This window comes from Gorilla gorilla, chromosome 5 (assembly GCF_029281585.2).
Source record: "Gorilla gorilla gorilla isolate KB3781 chromosome 5, NHGRI_mGorGor1-v2.1_pri, whole genome shotgun sequence".
Taxonomy (NCBI): domain Eukaryota; kingdom Metazoa; phylum Chordata; class Mammalia; order Primates; family Hominidae; genus Gorilla; species Gorilla gorilla.
The window spans coordinates 111,472,077-111,494,226 of record NC_073229.2 but is presented as its reverse complement, the minus strand read 5'-3'; the positions used below and the strand labels follow the sequence as shown (position 1 = coordinate 111,494,226).

Below are 22,150 nucleotides of genomic sequence, written 5' to 3'. Positions count from 1 at the left end.
AGTTACTTTGGTTCATTCACATAGATCTTACATGACTTAAGTCTGCACCTTGTACAGTTTCTGTTGCCCTCCTACACTGCAATCTCTTGACAGTTCACGCAACTAATATCTCCTCTGCCACCAAACATCAACTTATTCTGTTGAACACTAAAAAATTCTAAAAGACAGCAATGTGTCATTAAATGCATAAGTTAAAAACAGAAGAACCCTAGTTTTGTGACAGCCAAAATACACAGGGAAAACAAAAACAAAAGAGTCTTTTAAAGGGATTTTGTATCACTGAAGTGCATTTTAAACTATATGAAGTACATTATACAGAGAGGCATAGCAAATAAATATTTGGGGCTCAGTAGTAAAGATTTTATTTAGTTCCATGTAAATTCAATTAGCTAAGTTCTTTAATACCTACAAATCACACATAATTACATTTTCATGTACCTTACAAAACCATAATAAAGTATGACAAATTTAAAATAACATTATGATAAACTCTGCCTGTGCTGTTATTATTAATTGGTAATATTAATAGCGACTGAAGCAAGACTTCAGAGGTGAGATTTACTACTGAGGCCCAATGACAATGATTTGGAGAATTAGGTATATATCTAGAAATGAAACGGGTCCAGAACCCTTGTAAGAAAGATTTGAATTCTATAAGGCAGAATCTGGCCAGACACAGGGGCCTAGACTTGACCTCTGTCCTAGGCCCCTCGGCCAGGTGCCAGGACAACCAAGGCCATTCTGCTTCTCACCTCCAGTGGGTGCTGACCATAGGGCTGGGCTTTGTTTACACTCATTTTTACCCCCATTTCTGTCCCCACTTCCATAAAAGACACTTCAAAATGCTAATGCTTCAGAAAATAAGAAACATTCTGAAAAGGAAAAAAACAAAAAGGCCTGCTGGCATATAAACTTCAAAAGAAAAAAAAAGTATGTAAGGTAAACCTGGTACAATAAGGAGACCTTACCTATTCCTTATCTATTGAGTAGTTGTAGGTTTTAAATAACTATAAGAACACTTGGTCTTATGTTTATAACATTACAGTAACATTAATTAACATAAATTAACATAAACAAAATTAATTAACATTAATTAACATAAACACTAAAATAGATAACATTTAGTTGTAGTCAAAATCATCATACCTCAGTAAAACATACTTTTTTTTTTTCAAGAAAAACTCCAATTACTCTGGGATATTCTTAATCCTTATTTTAGTAGCTCAGTGGAAGGATCTTTTCCATTAAAATAAAATTCTGCCCCAAAAATAGCTAAAATGGAAACTGAAATATATGAACCATTTGTGACACTATAAAAACTACTTGTCAGAGCCAACTCAGTTTCTCATATCTCATATTTTTAATATTGGCTTCAGGCCTTAAAATTTCTATTTATCTTTCTTTAAAAATATAGTTTCTATGCCAGGGACAACATGAACATTTCCTTTGCAAGTAGCAAAACACAAGTAAACTTTCACGACAGCTGCACCGGCATAATTCATCTTAAAATATTTAAAACATCATGCAAATTTAACAGCATGGGTACTTTTATTATACAGAATTTAATAATTAACAAAAACAACTTCCATTCTCATGGCACTTTTATAAGAGGTAAGGAAAGAAAAATATGACGCCCACTCTGTGGAAAAAGAATGAGATAATGGCTGCAGCTGTGAAAGGACAAAATTTACGACAGTTGTCTGGTTGCAACTGCTATCTTCTCTCTTCATTAGCATGTTCTAGAACAAGAAACATGATACTGCACACTCACAAGGTCTTTCATTTGAAGATTTCAGAACCTTTAATAAAGGTCCATCTGCACTAACCAGCACTACTAATCCCATTTGGATGTTTTCCGCCTCATATAACTGTGCCCCTCACTATCAATAGCTTCATAGAGGTCCTTTTTATTCTCTTGTGTTGCATGTAGATAACCAATATATGCCACGCAAAGTGAAAGAGTTACCAATCCGAAAGCCATTACAGGTTTGTTCTGTCAAAGAAAAAAAAAATTATAAAGCTTTAGTAAGACTAACAATTTGAGGAGACCCAAATACCGGTTGCACTTTCCTCCTGACATGCCACATCTTTATTACAACACTAGCATTACCATGGCAGTATTTTAATTAAAATCATTTATTCAGTTCTTTATTCAATTAGCTAAACTACTGATTATCTAGAGATTATAGAAGACTCTTGCTTCTCCTCTCCAGGCTTTCTCCCATCTACACCCTGGACATCTCAGACCTCTACTCTCAGGAAGGTGACAGCTGGGAAAGGAGTGAGGCAGGAAAACTGGCTGGCACCCGGAGTTTTCAATGTTATCTGTGTGAAGTGGAGGAGCTGCTTAACTTCCTGGGTCCTGGGCCCAAGTCTCTCCATTTGCAAACCTCAAATTAGTTCATTTTATTAGGAAGTGAGGAATGAAGTAGACATGCTATTCTTCTTGCCCAAGTCATGAATAACTGGCAAAAAAAACCTTTTATATATTAGGCACAGAAATGATGATGATGTATACACTCTTCGCTGGGAACCTACTCCATTACCTCAAGAAATTTAGTGATGGGAACAGCTATTATGCTGTTAACCTTGATTTACTCTTGGACAATCCAAGACCCTAAGAGGCAAAGTGATGCTTTCAGGTTAACACACACACACACACACACACACACACACACACACACACACACACACGACAATCCAAGACCCTAAGAGGCAAAGTGATGCTTTCAGGTACACACACACACACGCTGTGTTTTGTTGTTGTTATTAAGAGACAGGATCTCATTCTGTTGCCCAGGCTGGAGTGCAGTGGTGCAATCATAGCTCACTGCAGTCTCAAACTCCTGGGCTCAAGCGATTTTCCTGCCTCAGCCTCCCAAGCTGGGACTACAGTTGTGCACACCATGCCTGGCTAATTTTTTTGTATTTTTAATAAATACAGGGTTTCACCATGTTGGCCAGCTGGTTTCAAACTCCTGACTTCAAGTGATCCGCCCACCTCAGCATGAGCCACTGTGGCCAGACTAACTTTAAATTTTTTTGTAGAGATAGAGTCTCAGTATGTTGAACTCCTGGCCTCAAGAGATCCCTCTACCTCAGCCTCCCAAAGTACTGGGATTGCAGACATGAGTCATGATGCCCGGCCAAAAAAAAAAAAAAAAAAGCTTTTAAATACAGGAAAGATGTTCACAACTCCAGAAAAGTATTTTGTCTATTAACTTTGTTACTCCTGAAACTGTACCTCAGACCCTTTTCTTTGCATGTTCATACTCAACGAGTTGGTCTTTCTTAGGTCAATGTAAATGCACAGTAGTGATACAAATAATAGTTTCTGCTTCTGTCACCATACCTGCTGTACCACTACTGAGAAATAAAAGAAACTCTTTAACTGTGGAATGTGAGCCCCCTTTAAATTATCAGGCCCAGAGAGGCATTGGAATGAGATAGTAGTCATGTCTTGAGCTAAGTAATAATTTTGAAGCCCTTGCTATGTGGGCTCTGGACTGACACCACCAATAGCTATGTATTAACCTTACAATGCCCTCCACTAGACATTTAACTCATACTCTGTAGTTCAACAATGTACAATTACTAATCAATGTCATTTCTGCAAACCAATGAAAATTACTGAAAAGCAACTTTTGTACTTGCCCCCTCTCCTGATTCATCTTTTTTCTTAAAAACTCCAGCCTCTCTTTTGCTCTCCAGGGTGCTTCCCAAGGTTACTCTGACGTGTTTCCCAGGCTGCAGTCCTCAACCTTGGCCCAAATAAACTCCCTACCTATATTAATTTGCCTCAGTTTCTTCCTTTAGGTGACATTTCTATTTCAAAATAAGGGTCAAACTTTTTCACTTAGATGAACACCTAAGAAAGGACACAGACTCAGAGCAGTTTAAATTTACAATTCTTGAAATGCTTTTAGCAATTAAAAGAACACATTAGTTCAAAGCTTTTAAAATATTTTACCTTGATTTAATGATCTGATTAAGTTGATCTATTTAACTTTAAAATAGTTTACATTGGTAACTTTGTTACTAAAATTCGAATCAGATTCAACACACTTAAATATTTATCATATTTTATTTTAATCTGATTTTACATTTATTTTAAAATAGAATCTACATTTATTTAAAAATAAACTCAGCCAGGCGTGGTGGCTCATGCCTGTAATCCCAACAATTTGGGAGGCTGAGGTGGGAGAATCGCTTAAGGCCAGGAGTTCAAAACCAGTTTGGGCAATATACTGACACACCATCTCTACAAAAAAATTTTAAAAATGAGCCAGGCATAAAGGTGTGCACCTGTAGTCCCAGCCACTCAGGAGGCTGAGGTGCAAGGATCCCTTGAGCCCAGGGGTTTGAAGCTGCAGTGAGCTGACTGTACCACTGCACTACAGCCTAGGTGACAGAACCTCTAATAAATAAATATCATCAAATCAAATGTTTTGGAATTTTTCACAAAGTATCTGTAATATTGCTTAGATAAAAATATTACCTACAGGGTAGAATTGCAGTATGTTAAGACTGGTCAGATTTTCATTTTGGTTTCCTTGCTTAAATGGAAGGTCTTATTTACCTAATAGTACCTGATCAAACAACAAAAGTTGTCTTCAAATTAATGCAACTATTAAAATAGTACTTTAGATAGTTTGAGAAGCCAATCCATTAAAGGGCAACCATTTTTCATTATAACTCTCAAATGCCCTTAAAATATTTACTTTTATATGTGTATTTATATGTGAAACAGCATTTACAATCGTCCTTCCACCTGCTTTTATTCACAGAGAGGTCTTACTTGTCAACATAAAATTTCCATGATAAAATCAAATACAAGAAAATTAGAACTTTCTGACAGTCTGGTTGGATTAAACACAAAGTCTTATCCTGGATGTATTTCTTACAGGTTTAATGAAGAGCTCTGGATTCACAGCACGAAATAAGGTTGTTGTGCGCACCCCTCTGAGCCCTGGGCTTTGAAACTCTTTCTCTTTGGGTGGTTCCTTTTTGAATGTTGGAGGCTCAGATGCTGAAGACATCTTGATCAATGATGATTTATTATCTAAAAACAAAATAATATATTTTTTCCCTTCATAATTGTGCTTCTCTGATAAATTTCTTTAAAAAGTAATTCTTAAATTCTTTCTTTGAATTCCAACCCGGATACATACCAAATGTGATTGTCAGTTATCTTATTACTTTGTATAATGTACTTTGTAAATGGTGCTTTCATTTTAATTTGGTAATTTTGTTCATTATTTTAATTTTCATCTCAAAATAAAAGTGGTGGGCAAAGGTTGTTTTCCTACTTTTATAGAAGACTGGAGAATTGTTTGTTGGTCTGAGTCACGTCGTATCATATGCAACCAAGACTACGAGTAGGTGAGGCCGGTAGGTTATCCGTTCCTTTCTTTAGTTCCTTGCTTTCACTCCTCCTCACCTTTCAACAGCCCCTCCAGAACACCAACCTGAGAGAAGGACCAGCATTCCTTTGCTCATTATCTTCTCCTACAGATTCACTCCTGGCCAATTTCCCCCACTGCTCCTCTGTCTTCCTCCACTAGCCCACACACGAACTCATTTTCCCAAGCAGTAAGGGTAAGGAGCTGTTTGTACTTACTCCTCCATTGCCAATCAGCAACTTTCTGGGTAGGATATGCCCTGCTATCTCCTTAATCTGAATATCCTTTTTTATCTTAGCTACTGTAAATCTATCCTATTAAATCCAAGTGTGTCTTTTGTCTTCTTGTTTTCCTAGCTGAAATGTCAGCACTTTGGGAGTATTTTTCTCTTCTAGGTATTATTAGGCAAAAGCTTATTTTATCATCTCTGCCATCTAATGCTGGGATGGGAGGTGAGGGTTGAAAGAGGGGAGGTAGAGAAAGAAAGCTTCCAAAGATGGACATAAATGACAATATAGTAAAATTATTTGGGGGAAATGCTGCAATCACTGTACAGTAAATGTTATAAAATAAAAGTTAAGAGCCAAACATTCATACTTAAACACAAATTGGGGCTTTGTTTGCACAAGTTTTTTTTTTTTTTTTTTTTTTTGAGACAGAGTCTTACTCGATTGCCTAGACTGGAATGCACGTGCAGTGGCGTGATCATAGCTCACTGCAGTCTGCAGCCTCAAACACCTGGGCTCAAGTGATCCTCCCACCTCAACCTCCCAGGTAGCTAGGACTACAGGCATGCACCACACCTGGCTTTTTTTTTTTTTTTTGGTAGGGACAGGGTCTCGCCATGTTGCCCAGGCTGGTCTCAAACTCCTGACAACAAAGCAAACCTGCTTCTGCCTCCCAAAGTGCTGGGATTACAGGCATGAGCCACCACACCTGGCCAGTATAAGTATTCATTAAGCTTAGTATTTTATAGACTTTATAAAATCAATATTTTCACAACTTCGTAGTTAAGGAGAAAACTAGGAGCTTGGCTTTTCAAAATACTTTTGTGTTGCAGTAGTCACTGAATGTTCATCTATATCATTTAATTGGGTATGCACCTCAAGAGGAACATCTGCTTGAAGAAAAAGGAACGTTCTAAGCACTTTCTATACTTGCAAAGGCTTCAGAAATGTTCACTGTTGCTGGTTCCATCACTTATTCCTCATGCATATCATGATTATCATTGTTGCCTTCTTCATCGTTATCACCACGGCTTTCTGGTTCAATTTTTACATCAGTTAGCACTCCTGTAGCAACTTCAGGATTTGGTAACTTGGGAAATAGTTAAATTGCTATCTGTAGCCACACAGTCTTCAAAATCAAACTGGTTTGAGACATCAATGACAGCAGCAGTTGAGTGCTAGATTGGTTCAAATACCACATTTAGTTGCAGTCTTCTTACAGGAGGACCTCAGGGGATTCCACAGGAATCATGCCTGTGTTTTGCTAACATTTCATGATTACAGATAACTTTATAGATCACCAAGTCTCTGCAATCATGTCAATGGCTTACTCATGTTGATTTTCTCCATTTTTCTCTTCACGCTCTACATTTAGAAAGAGTTGTTCCAACTGCTTTCAGAAGTGAGCTGTCACTGTGCCAACTGTACCCTGATCCAATGGCTGCAGAATGGCTGTGTAGTTCAATGGGAAAAACTCAACCCCTACATGATCCAAGTGTGGGAGTATGTTGTGGGCAGACCAATTGTCTACTGGCAAGAGCATACTGTGTATTGCTCCTTGCATTCCCTTGTCAATCTTTATCAGCCATTCAGTAACACATTTCTCATTATTCAGGCATGTGTATTGGCTTGGTAATCACGGAGGAACATTTCTGAAGCACTGAAAGTTAGCTGACTTGCCAAAGACAATTGTTCCAAAATGCATTACAGTAGAAACACCAATCATCAATCTGTTTATTTCCTTTGCAAAGTCTACCTTTGGCATGAAGCATATGATAAGGTAACAAGAACACCTGTTTCATCAGCACTTAAAACACCATTCAGGCTGGGTGGGGTGGCTCACACCTGTAATCCCACTATTTTGGGAGGAAGAGGTAGGACTGCTTGAACCCAGGAGTCTGAGACCAGTCTGGGCAACAGGCTGTATCCTGTTTGGATACAGCTAGACCCTGTATCCAAAAACAAACAAACAAACAAGCCATTGAAGCTGTAACCAGCAATTTTTGTTCTTGTTTTTAAATTTCTCCTGCATGTAAGTTAATAATTTTCTCTACTGAAACAGTGTTTTCTTCACTACAGGCAACTTGTGAAACAATTCCAGAATATGCCCGAAGTTTGTTCGGGCAGCCCGCACTTGCTTGAAACTCACCATGCCTGATAAGCTCTGGATGTTTGTCCCCTCTAAATCTCAAGCTGAATTGTAATCCCCAGTGTTGAAGGTGGAGCCTGGTGGGAGGCATTTGGATCATGGGAGCAGATCCCTCATGAATGGCTTGGTGCCATCCTTGTAGTAATGAGCGAGTTCTTACTCTATGAGTTCATGTGAGATCTGGTTGTTTAAGTGTGACACTTCTTCCCCTCCCTCTTGCTTCCTGTCTCACCATGTGACATGCCTGCTTCCACTTAATCTTCCACCACAACTGAAAGCTTCCTGAAGCCCTCACCAGGGGCAGAAGCTGGCACCATGCTTCCTGTACAGCCTGCTGAACCGTGAGCCAATTAAACCTCTTTGCTTTATAAATTACCCAGCATCAGGTATTTCTTTATAGTGACGCAAGAAGAGACTACCGCAATTCCTAAGGTTGGCAAAAATCGAATGCTTTCTACAGCACAGTTACATGCCCATTTCTTGCATGAACCTGATATCATGCAAAAACAGTGATAAAAGGTACCTCACATTCACTTTTGCTTTAGTCCCAGAATCCCTTTTTAAACTTTCTCTTCAATCTTGGCTCAATCTTTCAAAAATGTGAACAATGTTGGGGTAGTGGTGTTAAATTCCTTTGCTATTTCTCCTTTGTTGTGGCAGCAATCTACTGCTTCCACTACTACCATTTTTTTCTTCTAATGAGAACTGCTGGTGTTTCATTTTTCTTCTCTTAGCCACGACGGTGTTTATAAAGGTATTCAGAATTTAAGTAACAAATGTTGGCCACCAGGTGCCTATAACAGGTGTCAGTGATGTTTCTCCCTGTGCTAAAAACTTGTTTGACTATAAATGTGGGTGCTATAGTTTGGATATTTGTCTCCCAAATCTCACGTTGAAATCTGACCTCCAATGTCGGAGGTGAGGCCTAGTGGGAGGTGTTTGGGTCATGGGGGTGGATCCCTCATGAATAGATTAATACCCTTCCTCGGGGAGGGTGGGGAGCAAGTGAGTTCTCACTCTATTAGTCCCCTGGAGAGCTAGTTGTTAAAAAGAGCCTAGCACCTCCCCTCTCTTTCTTGCTTCCTCTCTTACCATGTGATCTCTGCACATGCCAGATCACCATCACCTTCCACCATGAGTGGAGGCAACCTGAGCCCCTCACCAGAAACAGAGGCTGACACCATGCTTCCTGTACAGCCTGCAGAACCATGAACCAAATAAACTTCTTTTCTTCATAAATTGCCCAGCCTCAGTATTCCTTTATAGCAACACAAATGGGCTAAGATAGGAAAAGAAAATGCAAAATGAAGCAGTCATTAAAGTGGAAGCAGTATTATAGTCTGTCAACAGCCAAACCTATAAGGAACATTAGGAAGAAAATAGTTAGCCCATGGCCATGTTATTAGGGCTGAATCTCAGCCTCAGAGTGTGCCACTACATGAAACTGAGGCATTAGATAAAAATACTACAAAGGCCTGAAAAAGCAAATATACAAAGGTAAAAGTCATTGTAACCAGAAACTGACATAAACAGCATTTTTCCATTTATTATTGGAAAACAGCTGTGTGTATTTAAAACAAAGATAGCCTATAGAAAACAGATTAAAGTTGTTCATTGGGAAGAAAAACAAGGTGATGGAAAAGATGGGTATAGAAGTTCATATTGCAGAGCACAGAAGGGTCCTCAGAGCATAGTTTATTACATATACTTTGTGTGGATGATAATGTTCCAGGAATTGAGGATGAACTCACTCCACACCTGATGTCCAAAATTATATAAAATTATGTTACATATAATTATATATTAATTATAATATATGTAATTTATTAACATAATAAATTATATATTAAACAATAATGTAATATACAATTTACATTATATATTAAACAATAATATAATATACAATTTACATTATATATTAAACAACAATGTAATATACAATTTACATTATATATTATTATTACTCTACTCCTGGGGTATATAAAATTATACACTGTATATAATTTTGGACTTCAGGTGTGGAGTGAGTTAATCATCCCCTCAGGGAGGGCATTAATCTATTCAGAAGGGATCTGCTGTCATTTATATATATATGGGGGGGAAGAGAGGAGAAGAAAGAGAAAGAGAGAGACTAGTTACAGCTAACAAAAATGTCAGTATTTTAAAATTAAATGGATGCAGTGATGGTGAGTGTTATGAAATTCAACCTATATGAAATATGTCTGTAAAAAACTATATAGTTATATAGCGTTCTAATACTAATTGTGATGACTTAATTTTAGTTGTAAGATTGCTTGATCTCCTTTTTTTCCTTAGCAGAACCTATATTTCCCTTATAATGAATCAATAAAATAATCAGAGTAGTATTTGTTATATTGCAACTCCCAGACACTCACATTTACCTTAATAATTCACTGTTTATGTTAAACTCTGCTAGAAATGACAGAATATTTTGACTGGAAACTCACATGTATATTTTAAAAGATTTAATATACCACAATTTCCACTGTTACTGACACTTTCTGGAAAGTATGAGAGTAACATTTTCTATTATTTATCATTCTTTTATTAGAAGTGGGATAAAACATCTCAGTTTTATTGCTGCTTCTCCGTTATGAGCCACAGTCACTGATGATACAACAGTTCTCCCAAAATTGCATGAACTTATTTACACCATCTATCAAACTAAGACTTTTTAACAACCATCTATACTTTGTTAAAAAAAAATTCAGATTACTGAGACCAGAAAGGGTCTTAGCAGCCAAGAATTTGTTATATATAACTATTTTAAAAACAACAACAAAAACAAAAACAAAATCTTTCCTACATATGAGAAGATTCTTCTGTATTTGTTCACATGCCAGCCCACAGAGCTGTACAAGTATGGCTGAAGAATAAATTCAAGATGTGCCAGTTGAATAAATAAAACAGGTAGAATGCAAAACCTTAGTCATTTCTTCACACATGTATAAGTTGTTTTGGGGAAAACAAATCTGTATTGTAACAAGTAAACTTTTAATCCTGAAGTTTAAGTTGACTAGCTATTTTCAAGTACAAAACTAATACAAGTTCCAATTTAAAAAGCTGCAGAACTAATCATAAAGTCAAGGCATGGCAATAACTTACTCTGACATTACCACTCACCTAAGACAAAACCAGTTAATGTCTAGCACACTTCCATCAGAACTTTCTTAGTCTTCCCACTAGTTTCTCCACCTTCTTCTCTTACTTTTTGTTTCCACTGCAGCTGTCACTCATTTACTTACATATGATATTGACCAATCTCTAGTTATTATCACTTTGAGGATCTATTTATTTTTAAGCTGCATTTAAAAACCTCATTTACTGTGTTAAAACAGTAATGACATAAAACATACATACACATAGATTAGCAAGGATGCTGGGAACCTGGCATTACACTGCTCTTGGCTAAGTAATTTTGTGATTAATTTGTGTGCGGGCCTACCTGCAAAATAATTAATCAGGCACCCCTGGCTGTGCAATCTGCCCCACTCTTACTTCTTCTTCATTTTTCCATCACCCACTTCTTGTTCCCTTTTCCATGCATGATTAAGAAACTGTTATTTATCTTTTCTTAAAAAAAAAAATAGAGGAGAGTAGAACATTTCACAGGTGCCTGTAAAAAAGGTCTAAACTAAGTGGTATTTGCTTCATTTCTTTCTCTCTGGTAAAATGTTCTTTACCTTTTTCTTCTGTCCATACTCCTGTGACGGAAGCGTGCAATGGAAAAAGGAAGAAGCAAAGATAAAGGACTGCCCGTTTACCCAACTCCATGAGAGTCATTTACATCTCAAAGTGTAAGAATAGTAAGCCCCTGAAATTAATAACACACAATGTGAGAGGCTGTACAGATGGTCCTACACCGAGAGTCAGGACTAGTCATTTTTGAATGATTTTCCCTTCTTTAGCAAAATTCTTGCTCAGGGAGTTATTCCAGAATACTTGACTACCTATTAATATATTGTACATGCAAATTAGACTAAGATATAAAGAATATAAGAATTACTTTAAGGGAAACACTTAATCTTCAAACATACATTTTAGAAATAAGCACCTCAATAGAAGACAAAACAAAATGACCAGAATCATAAAATGTTAACGAGCAGGAACCTTATTAATAATGAAAGCCTTTCCTTTAAAAGACAGAGAATTATAAAATGGGCAAAATATTTTAATGAAAGTATAATACACTTTTTTATAGTTTCACATGCCACATTATCTTAATACTTAAGAAACTAACTTGAAGTTTGGGGCAGAAAACCTTAAAAATAATTTAAATTAGTTTAAACAAGTTTGGGTTAGAATCAGAGGACTTCATGGCTTGAGGGGAAACATAGCATAACCTCAAATTCTGACTTTGCTACTTATAAGCTGTGTGTCTTTAAGTGACAACTCTGATTCTCAGTTTCTAACTTTATAAAAGGAGCAATACTATCTATTGCATAGATAGGTACTAAATGTGTGCATTAATTAAGATGACACATTTTAAAGGATGCAGATGTTCAATGAATGGTAGCTACTTTCATACTCACCATTTAGTCTAACTCCCCCTTCTAAACCCCTTTCTGAGAAACCCAAACCCAAGGAGATGTCTTTACCAGGAGGGTGCGATCACCTAGGTCTCCCAATTACCAGCCCACCAATATTTTACCACCTCACCCCATCTTACTCTTAAATTGATAACAGGCCTTTGCATGTATATTACAATATTTAAGAAACAAAATTATAATCATTTAAGTTTTAAAAACTGATTATATATATGTTGTTTTTAAGGTAAAATATACTTTCTAAAAAAGTATCTTTCCTGCCGGGCAGGGTGGCTCACGCCTGTAATCCCAGCACTCTGGGAGGCCGAAGCGGGTAGATTGCTTGAGGTCAGGATCACTTGAGGTCAGGAGTTTGAAACTAGCGTGGCCAATATGGTGAAACCCCGTCTCTACTAAAAATACAAAAATTAGCCGGGTGTGGTAGCGCGGGCCTGTAATCCCAGCTCCTCGGGAGGCTGAGGCAGAAGAATCGCCTGAACCCAGGAGGTGAAGGTTGAGGTGAGCCGAGATCGCGACACTGCACTCCAGCCTGGGTGACAGAGCGAAACTCTGTCTAAAAACAAAACAAGAGGGGAGGAGCCAAGATGGCTGAAAAGGAACAGCTCCGGTCTACAGCTCCCAGCATGAGCGACGCAGAAGACGGGTGATTTCTGCATTTCCATCCAAGGTACCAGGTTCATCTCACTAGGGAGTGCCAGACAGTGGGCACAGGTCAGTGGGTGCGTGCACCGTGCGAGAGCCGAAGCAGGGCGAGGCATTGCCTCACTCGGGAAGCGCAAGGGGTCAGGGAGTTCCCTCTCCTAGTCAAAGAAAAGGGTGACAGACGGCACATGGAAAATCGGGTCACTCCCACCCGAATACTGCACTTTTCTGACGGGCTTAAAAAACGGCGCACCAGGAGATTATATCCCACACGTGGCTCGGAGGGTCCTACGCCCACAGAGTCTGGCTGATTGCTAGCACAGCAGTCTGAGATCAAACTGCAAGGCGGCAGTGAGGCTGGGGGAGGGGCGCCCGCCATTGCCCAGGCTTGCTTAGGTAAACAAAGCAGCCCAGAAGCTCGAACTGGGTGGAGCCCACCACAGCTCAAGGAGGCCTGCCTGCCTCTGTAGGCTCCACCTCTGCGGGCAGGGCACTGACAAACAAAAAGACAGCAGTATCCTCTACAGACTTAAATGTCCCTGTCTGACAGCTTTGAAGAGAGCAGTGGTTCTCCCAGCACGCAGCTGGAGATCTGAGAACAGGCAGACTGCCTCCTCAAGTGGGTCCCTGACCCCTGATCCCCAAGCAGCCTAACTGGGAGGCACCCTCCAGCAGGGGCAGACTGACACCTCACACGGCCGGGTACTCCAACAGACCTGCAGCTTAGGGTCCTGTCTGTTAGAAGGAAAACTAACAAACAGAAAGGACATCCACACCAAAAACCCATCTGTACATCACCATCATCAAAGACCAAAAGTAGATAAAATCACAAAGATGGGGAAAAAACAGAGCAGAAAAACTGGAAACTCTAAAAAGCAGAGCACCTCTCCTCCTCCAAAGGAACACAGTTCCTCACCAGCAACGGAACAAAGTTGGACAGAGAATGACTTTGACGAGCTGAGAGAAGAAGGCTTCACACGATCAAATTACTCCGAGCTACGGGAGGAAATTCAAACCAAAGGCAAAGAAGTTGAAAACTTTGAAAAAAGTTTAGAAGCATGTATAATTAGAATAACCAATACTGAGAAGTGCTTAAAGGAGCTGATGGAGCTGAAAACCAAGGCTCGAGAACTACGTGAAGAATGCAGAAGCCTCAGGAGCCGATGCGATCAACTGGAAGAAAGGGTATCAGTAACGGAAGATGAAGTGAATGAAATGAAGCGAGAAGGGAAGTTTAGAGAAAAAAGAATAAAAAGAAACGAGCAAAGCCTCCAAGAAATATGGGACTATGTGAAAAGACCAAATCTACGTCTGATTGGTGTACCTGAAAGTGGCGGGGAGAATAGAACCAAGTTGGAAAACACTCTGCAGGATATAATCCAGGAGAACTTCCCCAATCTAGCAAGGCAGGCCAACATTCAGATTCAGGAAATACAGAGAACACCACAAAGATACTCCTCGAGAAGAGCAACTCCAAGACACATAACTGTCAGATTCACCAAAGTTGAAATGAAGGAAAAAATGTTAAGGGCAGCCAGAGAGAAAGGTCGGGTTACCCACAAAGGGAAGCCCATCAGACTAACAGCGGATCTCTTGGCAGAAACTCTACAAGCCAGAAGAGAGTGGGGGCCAATATTCAACATTCTTAAAGAAAAGAATTTTCAACCCAGAATTTCATATCCAGCCAAACTAAGCTTCATAAGTGAAGGAGAAATAAAATACTTTACAGACAAGCAAATGCTGAGAGATTTTGTTACCACCAGGCCTGCCCTAAAAGAGCCCCTGAAGGAAGCGCTAAACATGGAAAGGAACAACTGGTACCAGCCGCTGCAAAATCATGCCAAAATGTAAAGACCATTGAGACCAGGAAGAAACTTCATGAACTAACGAGCAAAATAACGAGCTAACATCATGACAGGATCAAATTCACACATAACAATATTAACTTTAAATGTAAATGGACTAAATGCTCCAATTAAAAGACACAGACTGGCAAATTGGATAAAGAGTCAAGACCCATCAGTGTGCTATATTCAGGAAACCCATCTCACGGGCAGAGACACACATAGGCTCAAAATAAAAGGATGGAGGAACATCTACCAAGCAAATGGAAAACAAAAAAAGGCAGGGGTTGCAATCCTAGTCTCCGATAAAACAGACTTTAAACCAACAAAGATCAAAAGAGACAAAGAAGGCCATTACATAATGGTAAAGGGATCAATTCAACAAGAAGAGCTAACTATCCTAAATATATATGCACCCAATACAGGAGCACCCACATTCATAAAGCAAGTCCTGAGTGACCTACAAAGAGACTTAGACTCCCACACATTAATAATGGGAGACTTTAACACCCCACTGTCAACATTAGACAGATCAACGAGACAGAAAGTCAACAAGGATACCCAGGAATTGAACTCAGCTCTGCACCAAGCAGACCTAATAGACATCTACAGAACTCTCCACCCCAAATCAACAGAATATACATTTTTTTCAGCACCACACCACACCTATTCCAAAATTGACCACATACTGGGAAGTAAAGCTCTCCTCAGCAAATGCAAAAGAACAGAAATTATAACAAACTATCTCTCAGACCACAGTGCAATCAAACTAGAACTCAGGATTAAGAATCTCACTCAAAACCGCTCAACTACATGGAAACTGAACAACCTGCTCCTGAATGACTACTGGGTACATAACAAAATGAAGGCGGAAATAAAGATGTTCTTTGAAACCAACGAGAACAAACACACAAAATACCAGAATCTCTGGGACACATTCAAAGCAGCGTGTAGAGGGAAATTTATAGCACTGAATGCCCACAAGAGAAAGCAGGAAAGATCCAAAATTGACACCCTAACATCGCAATTAAAAGAACTAGAAAAGCAAGAGCAAACACATTCAAAAGCTAGCAGAAGGCAAGAAATAACCAAAATCAGAGCAGAACTGAAGGAAATAGAGACAGAAAAAACCCTTCAAAAAATCAATGAATCCAGGAGCTGGGTTTTTGAAAGGATCAACAAAATTGATAGACTGCTAGCAAGACTAATAAAGAAAAAAGGAGAGAAGAATCAAATAGACACAATAAAAAATGATAAAAGGGATATCACCACTGATCCCACAGAAATACAAACTACCATCAGAGAATACTACAAACACCTCTATGCAAATAAACTAGAAAATCTAGAAGAAATGGATAAATTCCTCAACACATACACTCTCCCAAGACTAAACTAGGAAGAAGTTGAATATCTTAATAGACCAATAACAGGAGCTGAAATTGTGGCAATAATCAATAGCTTACCAACCAAAAAGAGTCCAGGAGCAGATGGATTCACAGTCGAATTCTAACAGAGGTACAAGGAGGAACTGGTACCATTCCTTCTGAAACTATTCCAATCAATAGAAAAAGAGGGAATCCTCCCTAACTCATTTTATGAGGCCAGCATCATCCTGATGCCAAAGCCAGGCAGAGACAGAACAAAAAAAGAGAATTTTAAACCAATATCCTTGATGAACATTGATGCAAAAATCCTCAATAAAATACTAGCAAACAGAATCCAGCAGCACATCAAAAAGCTTATCCACCATGATCAAGTGGGCTTCATCCCTGGGATGCAAGGCTGGTTCAATATACACAAATCAATAAATGTAATCCAGCATATAAACAGAACCAAAGACAAAAACCACATGATTATCTCAATAGATGCAGGAAAGGCCTTTGACAAAATTCAACAACCCTTCATGCTAAAAACTCTCAATAAATTAGGTATTGATGGGACGTATCTCAAAATAATAAGAGCTATCTATGACAAACCCACAGCCAATATCATACTGAATGGGCAAAAACTGGAAGCATTCTCTTTGAAAACTGGCACAAGACAAGGATGCCCTCTCTCACCACTCCTATTCAACATAGTGTTGGAAGTTCTGGCCAGGGCAATTAGGCAGGAGAAGGAAATAAAGGGTATTCAATTAGGAAAAGAGGAAGTCAAATTGTCCCTGTTTGCAGACGACATGACTGTATACCTAGAAAACCCCATTGTCTCAGCCCAAAATCTCCTTAAGCTGATAAGCAACTTCAGCAAAGTCTCTGGATACAAAATCACTGTAGAAAAATCACAAGCATTCTTTTACACCAGCAACAGAGAAACAGAGAGCCAAATCATGAGTGAACTCCCATTCACAATTGCTTCAAAAAGAATAAAATACCTAGGAATCCAACTTACAAGGGATGTGAAGGACCTCTTCAAGGAGAACTACAAACCACTGCTCAAGGAAATAAAAGAGGATACAAACAAATGGAAGAACATTCCATGCTCATGGGTAGGAAGAATCAACATCATGAAAATGGCCATGCTGCCCAAGGTAATTTACAGATTCAATGCCATCCCCATCAAGCTGCCAATGACTTTCTTCACAGAATTGGAAAAAGCTACTTTCAAGTTCATATGGAACCAAAAAAGAGCCAGCATTGCCAAGTCAATCCTAAGCCAAAAGAACAAAGCTGGAGGCATCACACTACCTGACTTCAAACTATACTACAAGGCTACAGTAACCAAAACAGCATGGTACTGGTACCAAAACAGAGATATAGATCAATGGAACAGAACAGAGCCCTCAGAAATAACGCCCCATATCTACAACTATCTGATCTTTGACAAACCTGAGAAAAACAAGCAATGGGGAAAGGATTCCCTATTTAATAAATGGTGCTGGGAAAACTGGCTAGCCATATGTAGAAAGCTGAAACTGGATCCCTTCCTTACACCTTATACAAAAATCAATTCAAGATGGATTAAAGACTTAAACGTTAGACCTAAAACCATAAAAACCCTAGAAGAAAACCTAGGCATTACCATTCAGGACATAGGCATGGGCAAGGACTTCATGTCTAAAACACCAAAAGCAATAGCAACCAAAGCCAAAATTGACAAATAGGATCTAATTAAAGCGCTTCTGCACAGCAAAAGAAACTACCATCAGAGTGAACAGGCAACCTACAAAATGGGAGAAAATTTTCGCGACCTACTCATCTGACAAAGGGCTAATATCCAGAATCTACAATGAACTCAAGCAAATTTACAAGACAAAAACAAACAACCCCATCAAAAAGTGGGCGAAGGACATGAACAGACACTTCTCAAAAGAAGACATTTATGCAGCCAAAAAATACACGAAAAAATGCTCACCATCACTGGCCATCAGAGTAATGCAAATCAAAACCACAATGAGATACCATCTCACACCAGTTAGAATGGCAATCATTAAAAAGTCAGGAAACAACAGGTGCTGGAGAGGATGTGGAGAAATAGGAACACTTTTACACTGTTGGTGGGACTGTAAACTAGTTCAACCATTGTGGAAGTCAGTGTGGCGATTCCTCAGGGATCTAGAACTAGAAATACCATTTGACCCAGCCATCCCATTACTGGGTATATACCCAAAGGACTATAAATCATGCTGCTATAAAGACACACGCACACGTATGTTTATTGTGGCATTATTCACAATAGCAAAGACCTGGAACCAACCCAAATGTCCAACAATGATAGACTGGATTAAGAAAATGTGGCACATACACACCATGGAATATATGCAGCCATAAAAAAATGATGAGTTCATGTCCTTTGTAGGGACATGGATGAAATTGGAAAGCATCATTCTCAGTAAACTATCGCAAGAACAAAAAACCAAACACCGCATATTCTCACTCATAGGTGGGAATTGAACAATGGGAACACATGGACACAGGAAGGGGAACATCACACTCTGGGGTCTGTTGTGGGGTGGGGGGAGGGGGGAGGGATAGCATTGGGAGATATACCTAATGCTAGATGTCCAGTTGGTGGGTGCATCGCACCAGCATGGCCCATGTATACATATGTAACTAACCTGCACATTGTGCACATGTACCCTAAAACTTAAAGTATAATAATAATAAATAAATAAACAAAACAAAACAAAACAAAACAAAAGTATCTTTCCACCTCTTGGATGTAGTACTGTCCCTGAAAAAAGGGGAAAGGCTTTGCTGGCGACAGCCTGAGGACTGACAATCTGAGTCTTATCTGGCTTTCCCCAATGTCATGGACTACTGTTCGGTGCCGAAGGCTTACTCAAAGACAGATGCATTGGAAGCCTCCAAAAGAAAACTTCATTCAGTTAAGTTCTACACATTGTGTTGCAGGGCTGAAAAAGCACGAGTGTCCGCACTATGACAAAAGAAAAGCGGCGTCTCCTCAAAACACCACCATGTTCCCCTATGAGTCTGGTGAGCCAAGACACTAAGAAACCGCAGGAAACGAGAGAGTTCTCGGGGTGGGGGTGTCCACGGATGAAGCACCGAACAAACTGGAGCCCGCAAGGTGAGTACGGGAAATGGGCTCTGTGGGACCAGAGAGCTCCACCGACTTGGGGTGCGGGTACGGGGAGTCCACGGAGAGGCAAAGATTTGGGCTACCCGAGAGGACGCTCCCTCCCTGGGAGGGAGGCTGGCAGGGCAGCTGGGCAGGGCAGAGACGGGAGCGTGATGGTGCGGCCGCCCTGTCCCCTCCAGGCCGGCGCCCAGCCACTCAACACCACCAAAGCCGCCGCTTACCTTTCCCGGGGTCACCTCCTCTCCTCGCCCGAGACGCCCCGCCCCGCTTCGCCGCCCCGCCTGCTAGAGAGAGCGGCGGAGCGCGCCCGGCCCGGCGCCACAGCGTCCCCTGTCTTCCGGAGGCTGCGGCGCAGCGGCGTAGGGCTGCGGGGACCCATCCAGCGCTAACCTTTCCGGTTCTGAGGACCTCGCGCCTGTCCTTGGGGTCTGCGGGCTGAAGTGTGCAAGGGACGTTTTTGCTTTCTTCCCTTTTTGACCTTTAGTTTTCCACCTCCCAACTTCAAATTACGTTCCAGTTCGGTGTGTATGTTTGTATAAATAAAAGGAGACATCTCCTAGAAGTATGTTTGTTTCATGAAAGTGGAAAGGATTCTGATTTGGGAAAGAAAGCTAGATCTGATCTCTTCCTACCCCTACTTTAGGGGAACAGTCATTTAAGCGTAGAGTTAATACTCTGCCATTACGTTAGGGCCTTGAGAGTCCAAGATGCAGTATGTATGCAGGTGCAGTTGAGACAAGAATAGATATAGGGATGCTGGTTTGCACATACTTTGCTGATGTTTAAGTTTGTTGGGATACACGTGAAAACTGATATGGTTTGGCTCTGTGTCCCCACCCAAATCTCATATGGAATAATAGCCCCCTTGTGTTGAAGGAGGGGCCTGGTGAGAGGTCACTGAATCATGGGGCCGACTTCCCCCTTGCCATTCCCATGATGGAGTTCTCAGAAGATGTTTGTTTATAAGAGTGTAGCACTTCCCCCTTCACACTCTCTCTCTTTCTCTCTCTCTCCTGCACCATGGTAAGACGTGCTTGTTTCCTCTTCCACCATGATTGTAAGTTTCCTGAGGCCCCTGGAGCCATACCTCCTGTACAGCCTGTGGAACTGTGAGCTAATGAAACCTCTTTTCTTTATAAGTTACCCAGCCTCAGGTGGTTCTTTCTAGCAGTGTGAGAAGAGACTAATACAAAAACCAAAAATAAAATTCTAAGCACCACCATCACCCACCCACCCCCGAAAGGAATGGACCTCTGTCTTGGCCAAGGTAATCTCAAAAAAACCCTGAAAAATGAGTTCAGGCCCTGATGGGAAGGGGTGGGCGGTTGGATATGCCTCATTATACCTTCCTCCCGTTGGAGGTTAGACACAACTGACCAGCATTAACATTAAAACGGAGATCGTAAGACTGGTAAAATATACTGTAGCAATAAGAAAATTCCAACCTGACTCTGGAATAACATCACGTGACACATAGTGGGACCTGAAAGAAATAAAAATATGCTACCCCAAAATATATTTATTTGACATATTTTGAAATGGCCTCGCAAAGCTGTGTCTTGTTGGGGAAAACTTACATTCTATAGAGAATCTCTTTCCCTTACTAGATCTTTTTTTTTTTTTTTTTTTGAGATGGAGTGTCGGAGTGTCACTCTGTCACCCAGGCTGGAGTGCAGTGGCATGATCTCGGCTCACTGCAACCTCCACCTCCTGGGTTCAAGCAATTCTCCTGCCTCATCCTCCCGAGTAGCTGGGACTACAGGTGTATGCCACCATGCCTAGCTAATTTTTGTATTTTTAGTAGAGACAGAGTTTCACCATATTGGTCAGGCTGGTCTCGAACTCCTGACCTCAGGCAATCCACCCACCTCGGCCTCCCAAAGTGCTGGGATTACAGGCGTGAGCCACTGTGCCTGGCCCCTTACTAGGTCTTTTCCAGAGAGTCTGACATCTTTTAAGGTCTGATAAGAGACATTCACATCTATCCTTTGAAGCCAGCTACCCGGAGGCTTTGTCTACATAACGAGAACCTTGGCTGCCACAACACCCCCGCTTACCTTAACTCCAGCTGGCTTCACATCTTCAGGCAGAGCTTAACTCTTTCAACTAATTGAAAATGTGAAAAATCTTTGAATTCATCTGACCTGGAAGCCCACCCCCACGCTGCTTTGAGATGGGCCAAACCAATGTATACCTTACATGTATTGATATATGTCTTTGCCTGTAACTTCCATTTCTCTAAAATGTATAAAATTGAGCTGTAGCCTGACCACCTTGGGCACATGTTCTCAGGACTGCCTGAGGCTGTGTCACAGGCCATGGTCCTTAACATTGGTGAAATAAACCTCTAAATTGATTGAGACCTATCTCATAGACTTTCTGGTTTACACAAGTTATATTAAAATGAACAGAATAGTTGGAATAGAAGGTACCAATATTTTGGCATGGGTTTATGTAAAGCTTTGGTAAATAAGTTTCGAATTTAAAACTTTTTCTCCCAAGCCAAATTAACTTCACATGTGATTTGAGGTTTAATTTTTAAAAATTTTAAATATTTATGTGTATGTATTTATGGGGTACATGAGATATTTTGGTACAAGCATACAATGAATAATAATCACATCAGGGTAAATGGGGTATCCACCACATCGAGGATTTATCATTTATGTTAGAAACATTCCAATTGTACCCTTAGTTATTTTTAAATGTACAATCAACTATTGCTGACTGTAGTCACCGTGTTGTGCTATCAAATACTAGATCTTATTCATTTTATCTG

The 22,150-nt window shown here is 40.1% G+C and overlaps 1 protein-coding gene across 2 annotated transcripts; it reads right to left on the bottom strand.

Annotated features, from left to right (window-relative positions):
- Positions 1-6: 6 nt before the first annotated feature.
- On the bottom strand, positions 7-19,702 carry SMIM8 (small integral membrane protein 8). 2 transcript variants are annotated; one of them, XM_004044378.3, is made up of 4 exons: positions 19,593-19,637; positions 11,483-11,503; positions 4,905-5,062; positions 339-1,993 (listed from the first exon to the last, which is right to left on the bottom strand). In XM_004044378.3, exons 3-4 carry the CDS (start codon positions 5,037-5,039, stop codon positions 1,835-1,837), a joined length of 294 nt encoding a protein of 97 aa, XP_004044426.1. In that variant the 5' UTR covers positions 5,040-5,062; positions 11,483-11,503; positions 19,593-19,637; the 3' UTR covers positions 339-1,834. The 2 variants fall into 2 exon arrangements, with proteins under 2 accessions (XP_004044425.1, XP_004044426.1); XM_004044377.4 differs by lacking the exon at positions 11,483-11,503 and having other exon boundaries at positions 7-1,993; positions 19,593-19,702.
- Positions 19,703-22,150: the final 2,448 nt, after the last annotated feature.